The sequence below is a fragment of the Tasmannia lanceolata genome, unplaced genomic scaffold (genome assembly GCF_043159265.1).
Source record: "Tasmannia lanceolata isolate RefF3 unplaced genomic scaffold, GAP_Taslan_0.1 ptg000012l, whole genome shotgun sequence".
Classification (NCBI taxonomy): Eukaryota; Viridiplantae; Streptophyta; class Magnoliopsida; order Canellales; family Winteraceae; genus Tasmannia; species Tasmannia lanceolata.
The window spans coordinates 22,534,056-22,554,536 of record NW_027518689.1 but is presented as its reverse complement, the minus strand read 5'-3'; the positions used below and the strand labels follow the sequence as shown (position 1 = coordinate 22,554,536).

At 40.4% G+C, this 20,481-nt stretch overlaps 3 protein-coding genes across 8 annotated transcripts in view; all 3 read left to right on the top strand.

Moving 5' to 3' along the window:
* Nucleotides 1-11,685, top strand: part of FOLT1 (folate transporter 1) — a 91,150-nt gene extending 79,465 nt beyond the window's left edge. For all 6 annotated transcript variants that reach the window (XM_077391890.1, XM_077391889.1, XM_077391884.1 and 3 more), the window contains 4 exons: nt 10,240-10,311; nt 10,418-10,438; nt 10,668-10,735; nt 11,277-11,685. In XM_077391890.1, coding sequence (XP_077248005.1) covers nt 10,240-10,311; nt 10,418-10,438; nt 10,668-10,735; nt 11,277-11,412 — 297 coding nt within the window. In that variant the 3' untranslated portion in view covers nt 11,413-11,685. The remainder of the gene's footprint in view (nt 1-10,239; nt 10,312-10,417; nt 10,439-10,667; nt 10,736-11,276) is intronic.
* A 3,610-nt stretch (nt 11,686-15,295) lies between these two features.
* LOC143888636 (uncharacterized) lies at nt 15,296-16,887 on the top strand. Its single transcript, XM_077393074.1, has 2 exons — nt 15,296-15,809; nt 16,109-16,887. Exons 1-2 carry the CDS (start codon nt 15,296-15,298, stop codon nt 16,885-16,887), a joined length of 1,293 nt encoding a protein of 430 aa, XP_077249189.1.
* Nucleotides 16,888-18,394: 1,507 nt separating this feature from the next.
* LOC143888635 (uncharacterized) lies at nt 18,395-19,953 on the top strand. The gene is made up of 2 exons (XM_077393072.1): nt 18,395-18,805; nt 19,504-19,953. Exons 1-2 carry the CDS (start codon nt 18,395-18,397, stop codon nt 19,951-19,953), a joined length of 861 nt encoding a protein of 286 aa, XP_077249187.1.
* The last annotated feature ends 528 nt before the right edge of the window (nt 19,954-20,481 follow it).

Below are 20,481 nucleotides of genomic sequence, written 5' to 3'. Positions count from 1 at the left end.
TGTTTCCCCTCTATTTTGTATTATTGTTTCCCATTTTTCATTTCACGTTTCGCTTCCCGAATTTGTTTCCCACCCTGGTAACAATACCCAACAATGTTAATATTCTAGTAATGCACTTGAAGTTGGTCAGTACTTGGACAAACTTGTTGTAAGCCCTGCCATAAATATAGAATTTGATCATAGAAGGGAAGAGAAGCCATGTGCCCAAAGTTAATTCCTTTTTCCCATGAAGAATATTTTTCTTCAATATAGCTCCAAATGGTAAGGTTGATTTAAATTCAAATCCATTTCTCAAACTTGTGATCAATGTTATGAAAATCGGAATTGTATCGTAAATCGTAAGAGGGGTCGAATCGTAAATCATAAAGTTTTTTCAGATTTATATATATATATATATATATATATATATAGAGAGAGAGAGAGAGAGAGAGAGAGAGAGAGAGAGAGAGAGAGAGAAAAGGGTTCCTGCGCTCGAGCACAGATAGCTTATTTGCGCTCGAGTGCTGGAAAAAGGGGAGGGGGGATTGGGGGGGGGGGAGGGGGGAGGGGGGGTGATCCAAACCATTAATTTGGAAGGCCCCATCATGGATGGGGGGCCTACCAAAAATTAACTCCATTGGATCACCATAGGGTGTCCATTTGTGGGGCCAAAAATGGATAGATACTATTTGTCTACAAATCTGTCCATTTTTGGCCCCACAAATGGACACCCTAAGGTGATCCAATGGAGCTGATTTTTGGTGGACAACCTATGCATGAAAGGGCCCATCAAATGAATGCTTTGGATCCCATAAAAAATGTGGCCCCACCTTGTTTCTGTGCTCGAGCCCAGAAACCATTTCCTCATATATATATATATATATATATATATATATATATATATCAGAAAAAATTAATAAAAAATGGGAAAAATTATAAATAAGAATAAAAAGAGTAATTATCAATTTTCCATTCAGAAATATTAAAATAAATAACATGAAATGCTTGATAACCACTTAAAGCATTGTCAAAATTAACCATTCATTTCCAAAATCCATTCATTCTCTATAATGATCTCAAACAACTTTGAAGTCTCAAACATCAACCACAAGACGAAACATGAAACATATCATGATTGTATAAAATATAGATCGTGGATGTCGTCTATCCCATACACATCCTCATTATCATCTTCGTCATCAGCATCGGTAGTTACTCTCTGAACATTAACACCCTCATCTCCATCATCTGTGTCGGGAGAAGAGCCAAATCTTCTTCATCGTGCAATTGGCGCTTGTCCTTAGCGCCTGTTACATTTACGTGAATGAATATCAATAAATCATGTCTTTATTACTAAGAAAAGAAATTACAAATAGATCACGTCAATTAAAATGCTAAATAACTTAAGTCTTTTCTTTTGTTGAGGCGCATGACTGGAGCCAATGCCCGTCTCATCTCCTGCAACTTCTTCCACAAAACATTCACATCCATCCAAGTTGTGTCTTCGGGAAGTAAAGGTCCATCTCTTTCCATTATCCACTCATCGTCTAACAGCACCATGTCAGATAACGAAATAGGATCAAATCTTTTTTTGTCCCTCTTTGAATTGCGGACTCGAAGTTGAAGATTGTATTTTACAAATACAAGTACATTCAACCTCTTTTGTTCGAGTCGGTTTCTTCTTTTTGAATGTATCTAAAATAAAAAAGTTAATAATAAAAATTAAAGGGATACAAATAAAAAGATATGAATAAAAAAATTAGACTTACTAATATCTATCTGCTCAAATGTGCTCAAGTTGCGCTCGCAACTGGTAGCACTACACGTCAACCTTTCAATTCGAAATGCAAATTTTTGCAACTCGGGATTTTCATCTCCAAAGGTGTCCTACCATAAACCTATTTTTCATAAAAATAATTATGATAATTTCTAAATACATAAGATAAAAATTCAATTAAAATTTTTACTTAAAGAATTTACCTGGTTGTTTTTCTTTCCTCATTAACTTTGTCGTTTCCCGTCCAAAGAGACCCTCTGCTTTCTTGAACTTATTAATTTGGTTATGAAGTAGCACTTTTTCTTTGAACTTCGAACCATTCTTTCTAAGCAATCCAATAGCCGTACCTTAATTTCAATGTCCATACCATTTGAGTCCTCATACTGAAACCGATGATTTAAAAAGTAACTTGCTGTGTGCAAGGGCCTATGAAGTTGCCTGTCCCAACGTTCATCATATTTTTTCTTTATGTAGCCCAACTTCTTTGCAATGACTTTTTTGGCTCGGTCCATAGCCTCACAAATGTACCCTATGACAGGCCTCTCATTTGAATCCACTAAGCGTGGGACTTTCACCAAAGGGGATATGCATTTCAAACAATAATACACACTAGGCCAAAATGTTGAATTGCTCAACACAATTTCGCGTATCTTGATCCCATCGGCCTTTTTGGAATATGGGCTTTTTTGCTAATCATCCGAGGCAAACATCTGCATCAAGCCCGCCTTTCTCTCTCTTAGACTCGTCAATGTTAGGAAGCACGTTGCAAAGCATGTCACAACTGGTCTTGTCAATTCCCCCTTCGTATGCTTACGCATAAGATGTAAAACCCAACTATGATTGTAAATGTGTGTTGTGATCATCCTGGACTTTGCTACGGTCTCTGTATGGGTTGGTAATTTTGTAATGTCTTTGTTGAGAGAGGTAGAGAAAGGACATAAAGTAAAGAGTGAGAGAAGATTGAGTTAGGGTTCTCCCCTCACTCATGTAATATAAATAATAAAGAGTGGAGTACAAAGACAAGTATGCCCTTGGGCCTTACAATAAAGACCTAAAGACCTGTTAACACTCCCCCTCAAGCTGGAATGTAGATATCTAACATTCCTAGCTTGTTACAATTATCAACTAACTTAGCTCTACTTAGAGGCTTCGTGAACATGTTTGCTAATTGATCTGTAGATCTGGTAAACACAGGAGATATGTAGCCTCGCTGAATCAAATCTCTAATGAAATGACATTCCACTTCAATATGTTTGGTCCTCTCATGGAAGACTGGATTCGTGGCAATGTAAATGGCGGATTTGTTGTCACAGTATAACTGAGCTGGAGAAGAAGGAGGAAATCCAATCTTTGAAAGTAAGGAATGTAGCCACATGAGTTCGCCACTCATATGAGACATAGCTCTATATTCTGCCTCGGCACTGGATTTCGACACGACATCTTGTTTCTTACTTCTCCATGGAACAAGATTACCTCCAATAAAGGTGCAATATTCTGTAGTAGACCGCCTATCAGCCGGAGATCCTGCCCAGTCTGCATCAGTGTATCCTTCAATTCTCTGGTGCCCATGCCACTGAAATAACAACCCTTTACCCGGCGAACTCTTCAGATATCTCAATATCTGAAGTACAGCAGCCCAGTGTGAAGTGCGAGGTGAGCTCATATGCTGGCTAACAACGCTAACTGCAAAGGTAATATCTGGACGTGTAATAGTAAGATAAATGAGCTTACCAACTAAGCGTCTGTATCGCTCTGGATCTTCTAACATGACTCCCTCCTCAGGGAGTAATTTCATATTCTGGTCCATAGGAGTTGAGGCAGGCTTGACTCCCAAACAACCTGTTTCATCAAGAGGATCCAGAACATACTTCCTCTGTGAGAGGTATATACCCCTAGTCGAATAGGCAACCTCAATGCCCAGGAAATACCGAAGATGACCCAAATCCTTAGTAGAGAACTCTGTCTGAAGAAAGGATTTGAGCATCTGAATGCCACCTGTATCGCTACCAGTGATAATGATATCATCGACATATACTATCAACAGAACACAACCAGCCTGAGACTGAAAACTGAAGACGAAGTGATCAACTGTGCACTGTTTCATGCTAAAGCGAATAAGTGTAGCACTGAACTTCCCAAACCAGGCTCTCAGAGATTGTTTGAGACCATAAATGGATTTCCACAAACGGCAAACAAGAGAAGATCTCTCCCCCTGAGCAACATATCCAGGAGGTTGTTCCATATAGACCTCTTCCTCCAAATCACCATGAAGAAAGGCATTCTTTACATCCAACTGATGAAGATGCCAGCCATGATTCACAGCAAGGGATAGCGGGACGGACAGAAGGAATTTTCGCAACTGGTGAAAAAGTCTCGCCATAATCAATACCATATGTCTGCGTGTACCCTTTGGCAACAAGTCGAGCCTTAAGGCGCTCAACTGTGCCATCAGGAAGGTGCTTAACTGCATAAACCCAGCGACAACCAATGGGGAGAGCACCATATGGTAGAGGGACCAAATCCCATGTCTGATTCCCCTGAAGGGCCTGCATCTCAAGATCCATAGCCGCCCGCCAGCCTTGATGATCAAGTGCCTCCTGTAGAGTCTTAGGTAGAGAAATAGAGGACAAAGACGAAACAAAACTACGAAATACAGGGGTGAGAAAGTCATAAGACACAAAAGAGGAAATGGGATGAGCAGTACTGCGAGACCGAGTGCAAGAGGCAATGGGAGAGTCAGAATGTACCTCAGAAGTGGAGATCTCCGGTTGAGATGATGATGGCTCGGGCGGGGCTGAATGAGCAGCAGATTTGGCCCGACGCTGATACTGCTTCAATGGTTGAGGTAGAGGGGCTGCACAAGGCGCTGACGTCGGCATAACAGTTGAATCAATTGTAGGGGAGGAACTGGACACCGGAGGTGTAGAAACAGGGATGGGATCAGGAAGAACCAGAAGAGGAAGAACAGGAGTATGCGAGGAATTCTCCTGAAGTGTAGAGGGGGAGGGATCCAACGAGATGGAAGGACTAAAAAATGATTGAGTCTCAAAGAATGTAACGTCCCCCGAGACAAAGGATCATCGCAGGCGAGGGCTGTAGCAACAATTACCCTTCTGGGTCCGAGAGTAACCTAGAAAAATACACCGTTCGGCCTGAGGATCCAACTTATCTAATCCTAACCCAAGAACGTGGACAAAACAGAGACAGCCAAAAACTCGAGGTGTAAGAGGGAAAGGGTCAGAGGTAGGACGGAGAATCGAGAACGGAGAGGTGCCACCAAGGACCGAAGAGGGAAGCCTATTCGCCAGGTAGCATGCTGTGAGTGCAGCATCAGCCCAATAGGTCTTAGGGACCCGCATCTGAAAGAGTAGTGTCCGGGCCCCATCTAATAAGGAGCGAAGCTTCCTCTCAGCCACTCCATTCTGCTGAGAGGTATGAGCACATGAGGACTGATGAAGAATGCCTCGCGAAGAGAGGAATTCCTGAAAACCATTTGAGTAAGAGAAATATTCCTTTGCATTGTCAGTGCGAAGACATTGGACAACACATGAGAATTGATTACTAACTTCAGCATAGAAATCATGAAACACAGAAAAAACTTCAGAACGATCTTTTATTAAATAAGTCCATGTCATACGTGAATAGTCATCAATAAAGACCACAAAATAGCGAAATCCAAATAAAGTGGAAGTCCTCGCAGGACCTCATACATCAGAATGAACAAGAGCAAAAGGGTGTGAAGCCCGAGTAACAGTCTCAGGAGGGGGATCACGACGAATAATAGAAATCTTTCGTCGGGCCTTCAGATATGTCTCCACATCAATCTTCCAAGTCAAATAGTTGGATCCATCAAGACGGGGTGGTAATCGGTGGGAATGACGCATCCACCGAAGACAAAGATGACGACGCAGCCTGACGCGGCTGGGAACTAGTAGCCATAGCTGGAGTACGAATAGTAGGGTCCTCAATACGAGGGGTATCTTCCATAAGAGACCGGGAAGAAGACTGAAGAGGACCAACAATGAGCAAGTAGAGACAAGGATGAAGACTATAAGCAAGCTAATAGACCGCGGCTTCGTGAGGACAACATATGCATAAGGGAGGCATGAGATAGCCTCACGACATAAAGACAAAGTCGAGACAACTCCGAGCCACAAACATCGCAACGATGTAAGTACAAATCCAGAACAACACCATGAAGATAGTGATCAAGCCGAACAAGAAACTCTAGGGCATTGCTATGACCCAAAAGAGGAAGAAGAGATTATGATGGATCAGATTAGGGCAAGGAAGAGTGGGGAAAAGAGGGTACTGTAGCGATTCACTGTAGCAGTACTGTAGCGATTCACTGTATGCGGTACTGTAGCAAAGAATGGAGGGGTTATGGTTAGGGTTAGGGATGGAGAAGATGGAGGTGGAGGTTAAGGTTAGGGTTAGGGAAAAAAAAGAAGGAAAAAGAAAAAGAAAAAGAAAAAAAATGGCCCTAGGCATCCATACCCTAGAGCTCTGATACCATGTTGAGAGGTAGAGAAAGGAGAGAAAGTAAAGAGTGAGAGAAAAGATTGAGTTAGGGTTCTCCCCTCACTCATGTAATATAAATAATAAAGAGTGAAGTACAAAGACAAGTATGCCCTTGGGCATTACAATAAAGAACTAAAGACCTGTTAACAGTCTTCAAGCATCAAATCTATGCAATGAGCGGGCACAAGGAGACCAAAATAATCCATTTCAAAAAAAAAAAAAACCATTTCAAAAAAAAGGAGACCAAAATAATTTTTCCCTCTTCTCCATCAACAACTAAAATCCCAGGGGTGTTGGCAACCCAAGAGGGGGGGTGAATTGGGTTTAAAACTTTGCCAAAGATATTGCGGAATTAAAACTAAATGACAAATTAAAACCTTAAGAACATAAATGAAAACAAACCACAAATGCACAAAGAGATAGAAAGAGTGCACCCGAGATTTATAGTGGTTCGGTCACTACCAAGGACCTACTCCACTCCACCAAGACTTCTTGGTGATTTCACTACGGATTCCCTTAACAGAGGGGAATCAACCCAATTACAAAGATGGTGGCTCCGCCTCGCAAGACTTGCCAATTCAGAGAAAGCTCCGCATCCCCAACACTCGCTCTTGTAGAGATGGCTCCGCGACTCCACGCACACTCGCCAAATTACAATGATCTTTGAAGAAAGAAAACTAAAATCCCTTCAAGAGGGTTACAAGAGATGGATAAAAGATGTACAAATATAAGCCTAATCCACTTCTTTGTTTAGAGCTGATAGAGGCACTAACACAACTTTGATTTTCTCTTTTTGGATGTTCAAAATGATGCAAAGAGATATTTTAGAAGGTCTTGAATAAGGTATATATAGCCCAAGAAAGAATTTGAGGGCAAAAGGGTAAATAACTTGCTAAGAAAAAGCAAGTCTTACAGGCTCCAACGACTATATTGCCAGACGGGGGCAGTCGACCGGGCTGTGGCGGTCGCCCGTCCTTATCGGCGCTCCTTTTTTTATTTTTGAATTTCAAACCGTCGCGGTCGCCCGCCGAGGGCCTCCTAGATATTTCCAATTTCCGTCCAAAACCTATCCGCGGTCGGCCGAGCCTAAGGCGGTCGACCGCCAAGACCTTTCTGGATGGCTCCTTGATTTCCAGGAGCCCATCAGCGGTCGACCGGACTTGCCTCGGTCGACTGGCCCACTTTTGGCGAGAAGATGCTGGAGTTCCAGCAACCATCCCGCGGGTTTTAAATACTTGGTTTTATACAAAAAAACATTGGGGCATTAGGCTTTGGTCTTTGGTCTTTGGTCTTTGGGCTTTGTCCTAAGTTTTCAAATACATTTTTCTAAGTTTGTTTTAAAACTATGTTAAGTGCCTTTAACATCTCTAAAAACAAAGGAGATGAGTACAATCTAAATTGACATGAAAAGCACTTCAATCTTCTCTTGAACTTCGGCTTCAAGTCACCTTCACTTCTTGGATCTAAAGATCTTTAGCACTCCAAATGCTCTCCAATTAAGCTTCTAGGCCTTGATCCAAGCTTCCTTGAATTCACACTAATGGGATCTACAACTAAAGACAATCAAACACATTAGTGACTCAAAATCACTTGTGTTTGGAATCATCAAAACAAGAAGGAAGTGACAAGGGTGGGAACCATTGGGCTTACAACAACTACCCTGCTTTCACATATACAGCTACACTATCTGTGATAACTTGCACTACGTTTTCCTCTTCTACTTCTTCCACAACCGAGTTAAGTAGAGCAAATAAGTTATCTGTATTTTTTGAGATATCAGAAGTATCTACTGTTCTAAAAAACACTATCCCCTTTGGACTATTCACCAAGAAATTAGTAATGGATCTATTCACCCAATCCGTCCAACCATCTTAGATAATCGTGCAACCCGTCTTCTTCCACTCTTTCTTATATTTTTCCATCATAGACTCTATGTTGTCCACTTCTCTTTTGAGGAATGTATTCGTTATCTCATGGTAACTTGTCACTTTTAATCCATGTCCAAAATGGCATATGGATTCAACCATGGCGTCAAACAGGCATTTAACAAGGTTGAATAACAATGCATTCGCGTAAAAGAACCTTGCTATATTTTGGCAAACTCTATCCCTATCCCTCATTTTCTAAACTTGATTGATAGTTGCCTGTTTGCCGTTTTTCTTATCCCCCTTCACCACAGAATCATCCATTTTTCTCTTCCCTCGAGCAACATGTGTATCCTCTATTTCTTCCCTAGCTTGATAATAAAAGTTTGGTCGCCCTACATCATACTTTGCATCATCTTTTTTCTCCTTCATTTCTTCATTTTCCTTCAATAGTAACTCAAATTTATCAGCAACGTCATCCGAATTTTTTGTACAAGCAGCTATATTCTGTTTTGTACGTCCCAAATGATGTTTCATTCTAAAAACACCTCTAAAATACTCTTTCCCACAATAATTACAACGTAATCTTGTTTTGTTATTGGGAACGACCGCCGTACAATGCTCCCATGTTACATCCACTTCTCTAACTCTAACCATCTTTATACTACACTTCTAACTTATCAAAGCAATACACTTCAAACTCCTCAAGGACATACAAACTTATAAATTCAATGCCTGAAATAAAAATCATATGACAAAAGGAATGATGGTACATGACACATTAAAGTTAAAGGAAAACTAGCCCCACATTAAAGCAATCCAATAGCCCACATCAAAGCAATCAAATACTGAAGATTTTGAACTCAAAATTAAGGCAAAATTAAGGCTATGTTTGTTTTGGATTTTGAGATCATATTGTGAGTCCATAACATATTATTTGACCCAAAATTAAACGTAAATTTGGGTCTAATAATCAGTTTTGGACTTGAAATCAGTTCTCAAAATCCAAAACAAACATAGCCTCAAATTTAAGTTACAAAATGAAGATTTTGAATTCAAATTAAGCCTCTGTTTGTTTTGGATTTTGAGATCAGATTGTGAATCCATAACAGATTATTTGAACTGAAATTAAACATAAATTTGGGTCTAATAATCAGTTTTGGACTCGAAATCAGTTCTCAAAATCCAAAAAAATAGAGCCCATTATTCGTTTTGGATTTTAAGAACTGATTGGAGTCCAATCGTTTCTCAAAATCCAAAACAAAAGGTGCTGCCCAGATGAGGAGCAAAAATGAAAAGGAAAAAGAAGGGGAGAGGAAGAAGAGAAGAAGAAATGAGGAGCAGTAGAAGAGGAGAAAAAAAAAAGAAAATAACATACCCTGGAGTCTTCTTCTTTCTTTCTTTCTTCTTCTTCTTCTTCTTCTTGGAGTCTTGGACCGTATGGAAGAGAACCGAATGGAGGAGGGGTTTTGGCAAATCCTAAGTCGACGGCAAGAGGGTTTTGGTTTCTCTCCTCAAGCCCTAAGTCGACGGCAATGAGAAAAGTTTAGAGATATGAAATAAAAAGGGATTTGCTAGTGTCCATCGCAGAAGGCATTTCGCGGATGGTCTGTTGCATCTGACAGCAGCAACCTCGTTAATGAAGACAAAACCTGATGTGGCTGCTGTCAGATGCAACAAACCATCCGCGAAATGCCTTTTGCGATGGCGCTAGCAAATCCCAATAAAAAATATGTATTATCCCTCTTGATTTAAGTTGTGGGGCCTACAGATATTAAAAAAAGAGTTTGAAAATGAATCGTACAAGTGAATCATACGATTCTTTTCAAAAACAATCCAGGAATGCGATTTGAATCCGTAGATACATTCGATTAGTACGATTCGATTCGAATTGTACAATGTTGCTTGCGATAAAGGCCTCTGCCCAGTGCCCACCCTCTTGTGCGTTGGTCCTTGAAATTAACTTACATTATAAAATCTGATTCGCTCATGTTGAATGCTGAAGCTGACCCACAATTGTGGGCTACTCAAGTCGGTATTTTTTGGCAATGACTATCCCACTGTTATATTTTACAAGGTTTTTGAACGCTTTTGTAGAACTCAGTCGATTATGCTATGCTGGGGGCATCTTCAAAAGTCGCCGCTATTCTGCTGACGTATCCATATCAGGCAATTTTTTTCTTTTCTTACAAGCTTTAGCATCACTTGGATCTTGAATTTTGAATGAGCATTCCTTTCAGTACATTTAGGTGATTGTTTCTACATGTTATTTCAGGTCATCCGAGCCCGCCTACAGGTAATAATTACTTCCACTTTCTGTTCTGTCTTTTGCATATTCTTGGACTGGTGAAAGCCTTTAGAGAAAGTATGGCACTATGATTCGGGACCCATAAAGATGGAAACCAGCACTATCAAATCCGCTGCCAATACTTCAATTTGCCGGGGGACATGTTGACTCGCAGATCTTGTATGCTCATTTTTCTTATTTCCTGTCTAAATTCAAGGAATTTACATGTCTTCTGCAGCAACGGCCCAATAGTGATGGGATCCCAAAGTACATGGATAGCTGGCATGTTGTAAAGGAAACCATTAGGTGAGATTTTTCTTCTGTCATCCCAATGCTTCACTATTCCTCTGGTTTTCTAATTGCTATCTTTTTTATAGATAAAAAGGTTTTCTAATCACTATCTTATCCATAGATAAAATGGAATTTCATTAAAGAAAAGAAATTAGAACAGCACCACGAGACTTAGCCCCCTTTGGTGGAAAAGTTAAGAGTGGATACACCACACTCCAAATCATTGCTTAGCCCAGATGCAAGTTAGGATTTTTGGGACTCGGCCTGCATGCCCAGCTATGCAAGCATACAATAGTGAGTGGGCTGGCTGGGTGACTCGCCAATTCACGCTGCTTTTAGATCTTTTTACAGGTTTTTATGAGCTGAGTCAAAGTGGGCGATTCACCAGGCTCTTACAAAGATACCATGGGAATCAAAGGAATGCCTCCAAGGAGGCGAATACTGTGGAAAAAGTTGATACCTCCGAGGAGGCAAAGGATCCCCAATTTCTTCAAAAGATCTGTTCCGAGGTTTTTCAGGGTTATTGAAACTTAGATTATCTTATTCTCACTTGCAGATTCGAAGGAATTCGTGGGTTTTACAGGGGAATCACATCAAATCTACTGAAAAATGTTCCTGCTGCTTCAATAACATTTGTTGTGTATGAGAACGTCCTCCACTTATTTAGACTGTCAAGAAGAAGGCACAACTGACATGTCTGTGATCATACATTTCCTTTTTCACTGTATATTAATCAAATTATTTATTTTATTATTAGAGTAAAAACACGGCATGTTTGATACCCGATGGATATGTCTGAAGCATGTTCATGGCGGTTTGGGCTTTTCTAATTAAACAATATGATGCCATATATGTTTGTTGTGGGAAGGCAAACATGTTGCCATGTCTATGTTTGGAAGAATGCTTCAGTAAGGTGTGGCTTCGTTGTAATGCAGTTGGGGTTCTAATTATTCATATTATTCTTATTGTTGGTGGTCACATTTTATATAAGGTGGAGGGACGCTAAAACCCGGCTGCAAGGGCTCCTCCATTGGATCATGCATTTATAATGGCACTGATAGCTGTAGAAACAAATCCAAATGGATCTAACGGAGGAGCCCTTGTAGCGGTTTCTGCAAGGAGGAGCCCTTGTAGCGGTTTCTGCAAGGGCACCTGTGAGTTTAGCATCCCTCATTTAAAGTATTAGAGATTATTAATTATCAAATAAGTATTGTACATCTTCCCCGCCAACTATCCTTTAGCCACATGGCATTTCTTTCATTCAACTATGTCTATGCCCTGTCCACACCCTCTTTCGCCAATTCATCAGCCATCGTGTTAGCTAACTCCTATGTTGTGGCTGAGGTTGTAAGGCCCGAACCAAACCGTATCACGTCAAGTAACCGTTCAGTGCCCAAGCAATAGTATTGGCAGAATCACCTTAGACGATCAGTAGTTCAAAATTGCTCTTGCCATACTACTACAAACCAAAAAAGTAGTGCCTTTGCCTCCGCTTCGTTTGTGTCGCAGATCTCTACTGAAATGACCAGAAAAATTGTGTGAAATACTACCTCCCTTACTTTGAAATACCCCAGAACTCACATGTTTTTGGAAGGGGTATTTTTGTCCCGAAATATTTTGTTTTATTTAATTAATAAAAATTAAATAAAAAGAGAAATTAGATAGTTTCCTAATTAGAGTAAATTAGGACTTCTAAAAGCTTGTTGCTTTAGGACTCTTAAAAACAAGAATCTATAAAAACACACTTAAGCTATGGATTTTAGAACTTTAACCCTAAAGAGAAAACGTGTGGAGTTTTGGGAGAGGAGAACAGAGTAAAGCTTGGGAATCCATCTCCTAAAGAGGTATGTTCATATAATTAAAATACAATTATGGTTTATTCTACTCTCTACAGAGATTCAGATCTCTTTGGAATAAAGATTATAGTGTACTTATAGTTATTGAATCAACTTTTGTGTTTTTCAAGTCAAGAACCAAAGATTGGGGTTGTGGGAATTGATTTTCCCGAAGATCTTCGTTTTTGTTTTGAGTTGATACCCTAATCAATCAGCAAAATTAAAAGAATTTGTTAAGATATTTTAATATGCTTAAAGGAAAACGAAAGAAGGGTTTTCGGGTAGAAAACCGAAGAAAAATAGTGTTCTTGCGCGAATTGGGAAAACCCAAATTGTGAGTCTCGGACGCCCGAACACACTATTTGGGGGTCAATTTTTGGGAAGTTTTCTAATCAGTTTTGGCGGCAAAGATTTGTCCCGTAAGACCTAGATATTAATCCAAAGTGTTAATTAAGGGTTAATATGGATTGTAGGGATACTACACAGTAATTTGAGGATCTTGTTCGTGGGAAACAAACACAGACAAGTACCACAAGTGAGTAGACATGTTCTACCACAGTTATTCTACATATCGAATATGATTTATTATACATAGTTATACATGTTCTTGAGTAATATTGACTGTGTTGGTGTACACAAGGGTCAATATTCACAGTATGGTATGACTCCTAGTTCTGATCTACCACATGCTCGTATGTGCCGGTTAGACTTTATGTTCACATTTTTTGCATCAGGACATTGTGTCGTCCGAGTAAGGATGCAACAGTTAATGTCCTTGGGATGAAGTGTTTTGCATGATTACTAGTTTATGAGACTTTTTCTGAGCGGTCGAAGGAAGGTCATGGATCAAGCCGCAGTTATAACCCTACGCAGTATTTTTGGGGGTGTAATCCCGTATGAGATCGTTGGGATTCGGTTTCCTATGAGTTAGTAGGCAGGTTCCATTGGCTACGTAATCTAGCAGTACTAGTCTCACTACACTAGGCATCGGCACAGTTACAGTCACAGTTACAGATACAGTTATGCATGTTTATGCCAGTTATACAGTTTTGCTAGCCAGATTGCTATATGCCGGTTACAATTATTGCATAGATTGCCAGTTATACTGTTTTTATTGATTGCTATCATATTATTAGTGTAGACATATCTATTTCACTGGGCATTAGCCCATTCCACGCATTCTATGTTACAAGTGGAGAACAGTAGGATGCTTGATTTCACGGGCTTGGGAGTGTGCAAGGGCGACAGTTTAGGAGTTTATTATTTCTAGTTATTCAATTTAATTGAGACAGTAGCTTTACTAGGAATGAACATCTAGTTATTTCGTTTGGTTTAAATTTAGGTAGTCCATTGGACAAGTGATTTTAGTTTCCACAAAGATTACTCTGATGGTGAATTAATTAATTATTGTGTTAGTGGCTCTGTTTACTGCATGGTTCTAATATGAATGCCTTACATATTCGTGGTTGATGAATATATGGCGTTGTTATGTGCCTAGACCGGAATTCGGTTTGGGGGCATCATAGTTTTGTGGTATCAAAGCTAGGTTTGAAGACCTAGAGATCCTAAACACTTAGAACACATACTCGACGTGAGAGTGGGGATCACATGGGGAACGATATGTATATATATATATATATATATATATATATATATATATATATATATATATATAGAGAGAGAGAGAGAGAGAGAGAGAGAGAGAGAACGGTTTCTACACACATGTGTAGATAAGTTATCTACACACTAGCTTAAAATAGAGTGGAGGCCCACATTGTTTGGGTGATCCAAACCATTGATTTGATTGGCCCTCGCATAGATAGGGTGTCCACAAAAAATCAGCTCCATAGGAGCATCCTAACCCTCGAACCGTGGAAGCAAAAAATGGACAAATTTGTGAAGGTTTATACACGTCCATTTTACCTCCACAAATCATAGGGTTGGGATGATCCTATGGAGCTGATTTTTTATGGACACCCTATCTATGTGAGGGCCAATCAAATGAATGGTTTGGGTCACCCAAACAATATGCCCTCCACTGTATTTTAAGCTAGTGTGTAGATAACTTATCTACACGTGTGTAGAAACCGTTTTCTCGTATGTGTGTGTGTATATATATATATATATATATATATATATATAATATCTAATTTTGTTCATTTATAAATATTACTTATATTGAAACCACACATGTACTTATGGACATTTATTTATTGACATAGGTCAGATGCCTCCTAAACAGTACAAAAGGAACAAGAGACAGTTGTCTGTCCCACAGGGGACAATACAAGATGAGTCCCATGAATTAGTCGGACGTTCCATGGACACAGATGCGATAATTGGAGCAAATGTAAACCCAAAGGAAAATCAGCATGAGCAGGCTCTAATCGATGATCAGTAAATAAGTTCCATGAATCCTCCGTCTCGGACTCAAAATGGAAAGGAGGAGGAACAACCGAGATCTCCGAGCCTTAGGGATATGATGAAGACCTTAGTGGGAGTGGTGACTATGCAAGCAATGCAGAATCAACCCCAGCCACAACCTCAACTAAAGCAAAACAGTCGCCAGTCAGAATTCCAAAAATTGACAACTCCTTTCAAGGAGAGTTCAGATCCACTTGAGGCTGAGGAGTGGTTGGATAACACAATAAAGATCTTTGACTATTTGGAATACACGGATCAGGAGAGGCTGGATGCAGCTACCTTTATGCTCCGAGGTGACGCAAATACTTGGTAGAAGATGGGAAAGCTCACCGTGTGGAAGGACAAACATTGTACTTGGAAGGAGTTTCAGACAGCCTTCATTGATAAGTTCTTTCCCGAAGGCATAAAAATACTAAAGAAAAATGAGTTCTTTAACCTGAAGCAAGGAAGCATGACGGTAACAGAATATGAGGCAAAGTTTAGCAAGTTGGGGAAATTTGCACCTTCAGGACTTATAGGGGATGACGGAGCCTTAGCTCGTCGATTCCGGGAAGGGCTTAGAGAACCCATCAAGCAGAGAGTTAAGAATTTCCAAATTCGCACCTATGCTGAATCGGTGGGGAAGGCCTTAGCTGTTGAAGAAGGCGTAGTGAGAGCCCGGCAGGCTAGAGAGCTTCAACAGAAGAAAAAGTTTAAGAACACCGAATCACAAAGTGGCCAAAGTTTGAAAAATCAATACAAGAAGCAAAAGCTAAATCAAAATAGAGATGTGCCATCTCCGAATCAAGGAGGTCAAAAAGGTGGAAACAAAAATTCATGGTGCCAGAAGTGTAAGAGAAATTATGACGAGAAGGGATGTCGTTTGTGATAGGAGCTTGTTTTGTCTGTGGGCTGCTCGGGTATAGGAAAGCCGATTGCCCCCAGAAGGAGGGATAGGGTCGTCAAGGACCGAGCCAAGCGGCATCTGCACAACCAGCACCTGCAAACCAGAACGGACAATTGAATCAAGGGCCTTGAGGGCAAGCAAGGGTGTATAACATCAACAAGCTGGATGTTTTGGCCTCAAATGTTGTGGTGATAGGTACCTTATTGATTTCTTATGCATATGCACATGTTCTGTTTGATTCAGGCGCATCCCATTCATTTGTATCTACTAGTTTCGTTAGGAAGAACAAGTTAAAAGTTGAGCCTATGGAAGTGGAACTAGTAGTAGACACCCCTATGGGAGATTATATAGTCGTAGACAGGGTTTGCAGATCTTACACAGTTGAAATAGAAGGTAAGAAAATACCAGTAGAGTTGGTGATCCTAGAGATGAAGGACTTTGATGTCATCTTAGGAATGGATTGGTTAGTAGCAAATCACACTAATCTTGACTGTCACAAGAAGAGAGTAAAGTTTTGCATTCCAAACCAAACAGAGTTTATTTTTAGAGGAAGTATGAGAGTAGCACCTCCTCGAGTTATTTCTGCCCTACAGGCTAGAAGGTTGTTGAGGAATGGATGTCAAGGGTTCTTAGCTTCAGTAAAAGATGTCAGTCAAGGAGATCTTAAGTTACAGGACATTCCAATTGTGAGGGAGTATCTGGATGTTTTTCTGGAGGACTTGCCTGGATGGCCACCAGATAGAGAGATAGAGTTCACCATCGACCTAGTGCCTGGCACGAGACCTATTTCGAAGGCTCCCTATCGAATGGCTCCAGCAGAATTGAAAGAATTCAGTACTCAATTGCAAGAATTATTAGATAAGGGTTTCATAAGACCTAGCATGTCGCCTTGGGGAGCACCAATATTGTTTGTGAAAAAGAAAGTTGGTAGCATGCGACTTTGCATATTCTACAGGGAGTTGAACAAGGTGACGGTTAGGAATAAATATCCGTTGCCAAGGATAGATGATCTATTTGATTAACTACAGGGGGCACAGGTGTTTTCAAAGATTGACCTTCGATCTAGTTATCACCAATTGAAGATTAAGGCAGAGGATGTGCCAAAGACAATGTTTAGAACTCCGTATGGCCATTACGAATTTTTGGTGTTGCATTCGGGTTGACGTACACTCCAACGGCTTTTATGGATTTAATGAATAGAATCTTTAGACCTCATTTAGATGAGTTTGTGGTTGTGTTTATTGACGACATATTGATATACTTTAAGGGGAAGGAGGAACATGAAGAGCATTTAAGGATTGTCCTACAGACCCTTAGGGGGTGGGAATTGTATGCCAAGTTAAACAAATGCCAGCTTTGGCTAGAAGAAGTATCATTTCTTGGGCATGTGATTTCCAAAGACAGTGTATCCTTAGACCCTCAGAAAATCCAGGCTATAGTGGAATGGAACTGCCAACCAATGTATCAGAAATACGAAGTTTCTTGGGATTGGTAGGCTACTACAGGAAATTTGTTGAAGGATTCTCTGGTATCGCAGTTCCGTTGACACAGTTAACTCACAAGGGTGCCAAGTTTACATGGATTGAGAAATGTGAGAAGAGTTTTCAGGAACTGAAAGATCGACTTGTGTAAGCTCCAGTACTTACTATACCATCAGGGAGTGGAGGTTTTGTCATATACAGTTATGCATCTAGGAGTGGCCTGGGGTGCGTGTTGATGCAGCATAGCAGAGTTGTGGCCTATGCATCCAGACAGTTGAGACCATACGAGCAAACTACGCTACTCATGACTTAGAATTGGCAGCAGTCGTGTTTGCACTCAAGATTTGGAGACATTATCTCTATGGAGAGCAGTGTGAGGTGTTTACTGATCATAAAAGCTTGAAGTACATTTTCACTCAGAAAGAGTTGAACATGCGCCAGAGGAGATGGCTAGAGTTACTAAAAGACTGACTTGACGATCAGTTATGACCCGGGAAAGGCGAATGTGGTCGCTGATGCCTTAAGCAGAAAGTCACAAGAAAAATTGTCAGCTTTGATCACAGATAAGAGACAAATCTTAGATGATCTGAGGAAGCTGGAAATTATGGTGATACAGTTTGAGCCAAGGGCTCAGTTGGCAAACCTACGAGTTCGACCAACTTTGCTAGAGAGGATAAAATCTAGCCAGGTAGGTGATGAGCACCTTCAGAAGACCCAAGCAGTAATAGAGTCGAGAGCACAGACAGATTTCAGAGTCCATGAGGACGGATTATTAAGGTTTGGCAACAGGGTGTGTGTGCCAAACAATACAGATTTAAAGAGAGAGATCCTGGAAGAAGCTCACAATTCAGGATATTCGATTCATCCCGGAGGTACCAAGATGTACAGAGATTTGAAAGAAAATTTCTGGTGCAACAACATGAAGCGTGAGGTAGCACAATATGTGGCATAGTGCCTAGTATGCTAGGAAGTGAAAGCTAAACACCAGAGGCCGGCAGGCGAATTAGAACCACTCCTTGTTCCCGAGTGGAAGTGGGAGCGTCTCACGATGGACTTCGTGACAGGGTTACCTCGAACGCTACAGAAAAATGATGCAATTTGGGTGGTTGTTGACAGGTTGACAAAGTCGGCCCATTTCTTGTCCTATGGAGTGGGAGTTACTACTCTAGAGCAGATGGCAGAATGCTATGTCGACGAAATTGTGAAGTTACACGGAGTTCCAGTGTCAATCGTGTCGGACAGAGATCGTAAGTTTGTGTCACAGTTTTGGCAGAGCTTACATAGAGCTTTGGGTACCAGGTTGGATTTCAGTACAGCATACCATCCGCAGACAGACGGACAGTCAGAAAGAACCATTCAGACCCTCGAGGATATATTGAGGGCGTGTGCAATTGATTTTAAGGGTAATTGGGACAAACAATTACCTTTGACTGAGTTTTCGTACAACAACAGTTACCAGGCCAGTATTCAGATGGCACCATACCCTTCTTCATATTTCCCATTCCTCCATCACCATTCCAATCCCTTTCCCAAAACCCTCTCTTCTATTACATGTTTAGTCATTTTTCACATGTTTAAGAGAAATTTGCATGCTTTAACCATTAAAATTTAAAATATTGAATGGCCTACCTCTCTTGATGAAGGTCCCCTTTTGTTGATGAAAAATAATGATTTCTTGTTGAATATAACTCCTTTGCGGATATTGCTTTCCAACTCAAGTGATCCAAAAGAATGGATTCAGCCAAAGTGATGGGATTTTTTGTCTCGCCGGTATGTGCAATCTGATTTTGCTCAGAAGTATAAGTTGGAACAAGATCTTCGTTCACTACGACATGAGAAGGGCCAATCTATTTCAGAATTTCATTCTCAAATGACTATAATTTGGGATGAATTGGCCCTTATGGAGCCTAAATGGACAGCTGATGCCAAATTGTGGTACAACTATCGAGGTTGTACGGAAGGAAATGCAGGTCTCCAATATGCTAGGATGACGTGGGAGAAAGAGCAATCTTGGGTCCAGAACTGGTACAACATGTAGAAAATAAAATACGTTTGATCAGAGAGCGGCTTAAGATAGCTCAAAGTAGGCAAAAGGGCTATGCTGATACCAGGAGAAGAGATCTAGAATTTCAGTCCGGTGATCATGTGTTTTTTAAGGTCTCCTACAAAGGGAGTGATGAGGTTTGTGATCCGGGGAAAGTTGACTCCCAGATTTGTGGGACCATACCATATGATGTTCTTGAGAAGATTGGGACAGTAGCCTCCCGACTCGCCTTACCACCATCACTGGCAGGGGTACACAACGTGTTCCACATTTTGATGCTTCGGAAGTATGTCCCAGACCCGAGTCATGTTATTCCTCAATCCCCACTTCAGCTTAGTGAAGATTTGACCTATGATGAAAGACCAGAAAAGATAATAGATCGGAAGGATCAAGTTCTGAGGCGTCGAACAATTCCCTACGTCAAGGTCAAATGGAGCAATCATTCAGATAGAGAAGCAACATGGGGAGGAAGAAATGCGAGAGAAGCATCCACATTTATTCGCAAGTATGCATTTAAATTACTAAATTTCGCGGACGAAATTTTTATAAGGAGGAGAGAATGAAATACCCCAAAACTCACATTTTTGGAAGGGGGTATTTTTGTCCCGAAATATTTTGTTTTATTTAATTAATAAAAATTAAATAAAAAGAGAAATTAGCTAGTTTCCTAATTAAAGTAAATTAGGGCTTCTAAAAGCCTATTGCTTTAGGACTCTTAAAAATAAGAATCTATAAAAACACACTTAAGCTACGAATTTTAGAACTTTAACCCTAAAGAGAAAACGTGTGGAGTTTTGGGAGAGGAGAACATAGTAAAGCTTTGGAATCCATCTCCTAAAGAGGTATGTTCATATAATTAAAATACAATTATGGTTTATTCTACTCTACAGAGATTCAGATCTCTTTGGAATAAAGATTATAGTGTACTTATAGTTATTGAATCAACTTTTGTGTTTCTCAAGTCAAGAACCAAAGATTGGGGTTGTGGGAATTGATTTTCCCTAAGATCTTTGTTTTCATTTCGCGGTGATACCCTAATCAATCACGGAAATTAAGAGAATTTGTTAAGATATTTTAATATGCTTAAAGGA

Bases quoted from the DNA above. Each gene is read 5' to 3' on its own strand.
- LOC143888636 (XM_077393074.1), top strand. From the start codon at position 15,296: ATGGGAAAGCTCACCGTGTGGAAGGACAAACATTGTACTTGGAAGGAG. The intron at 15,810-16,108 runs GTAAGAGAAATT...TGTTTGATTCAG, and splicing joins AAATTCATGGTGCCAGAAGT to GCGCATCCCATTCATTTGTA.
- LOC143888635 (XM_077393072.1), top strand. From the start codon at position 18,395: ATGGACTTCGTGACAGGGTTACCTCGAACGCTACAGAAAAATGATGCA. The intron at 18,806-19,503 runs GCCAGTATTCAG...GTGTTTTTTAAG, and splicing joins CGTACAACAACAGTTACCAG to GTCTCCTACAAAGGGAGTGA.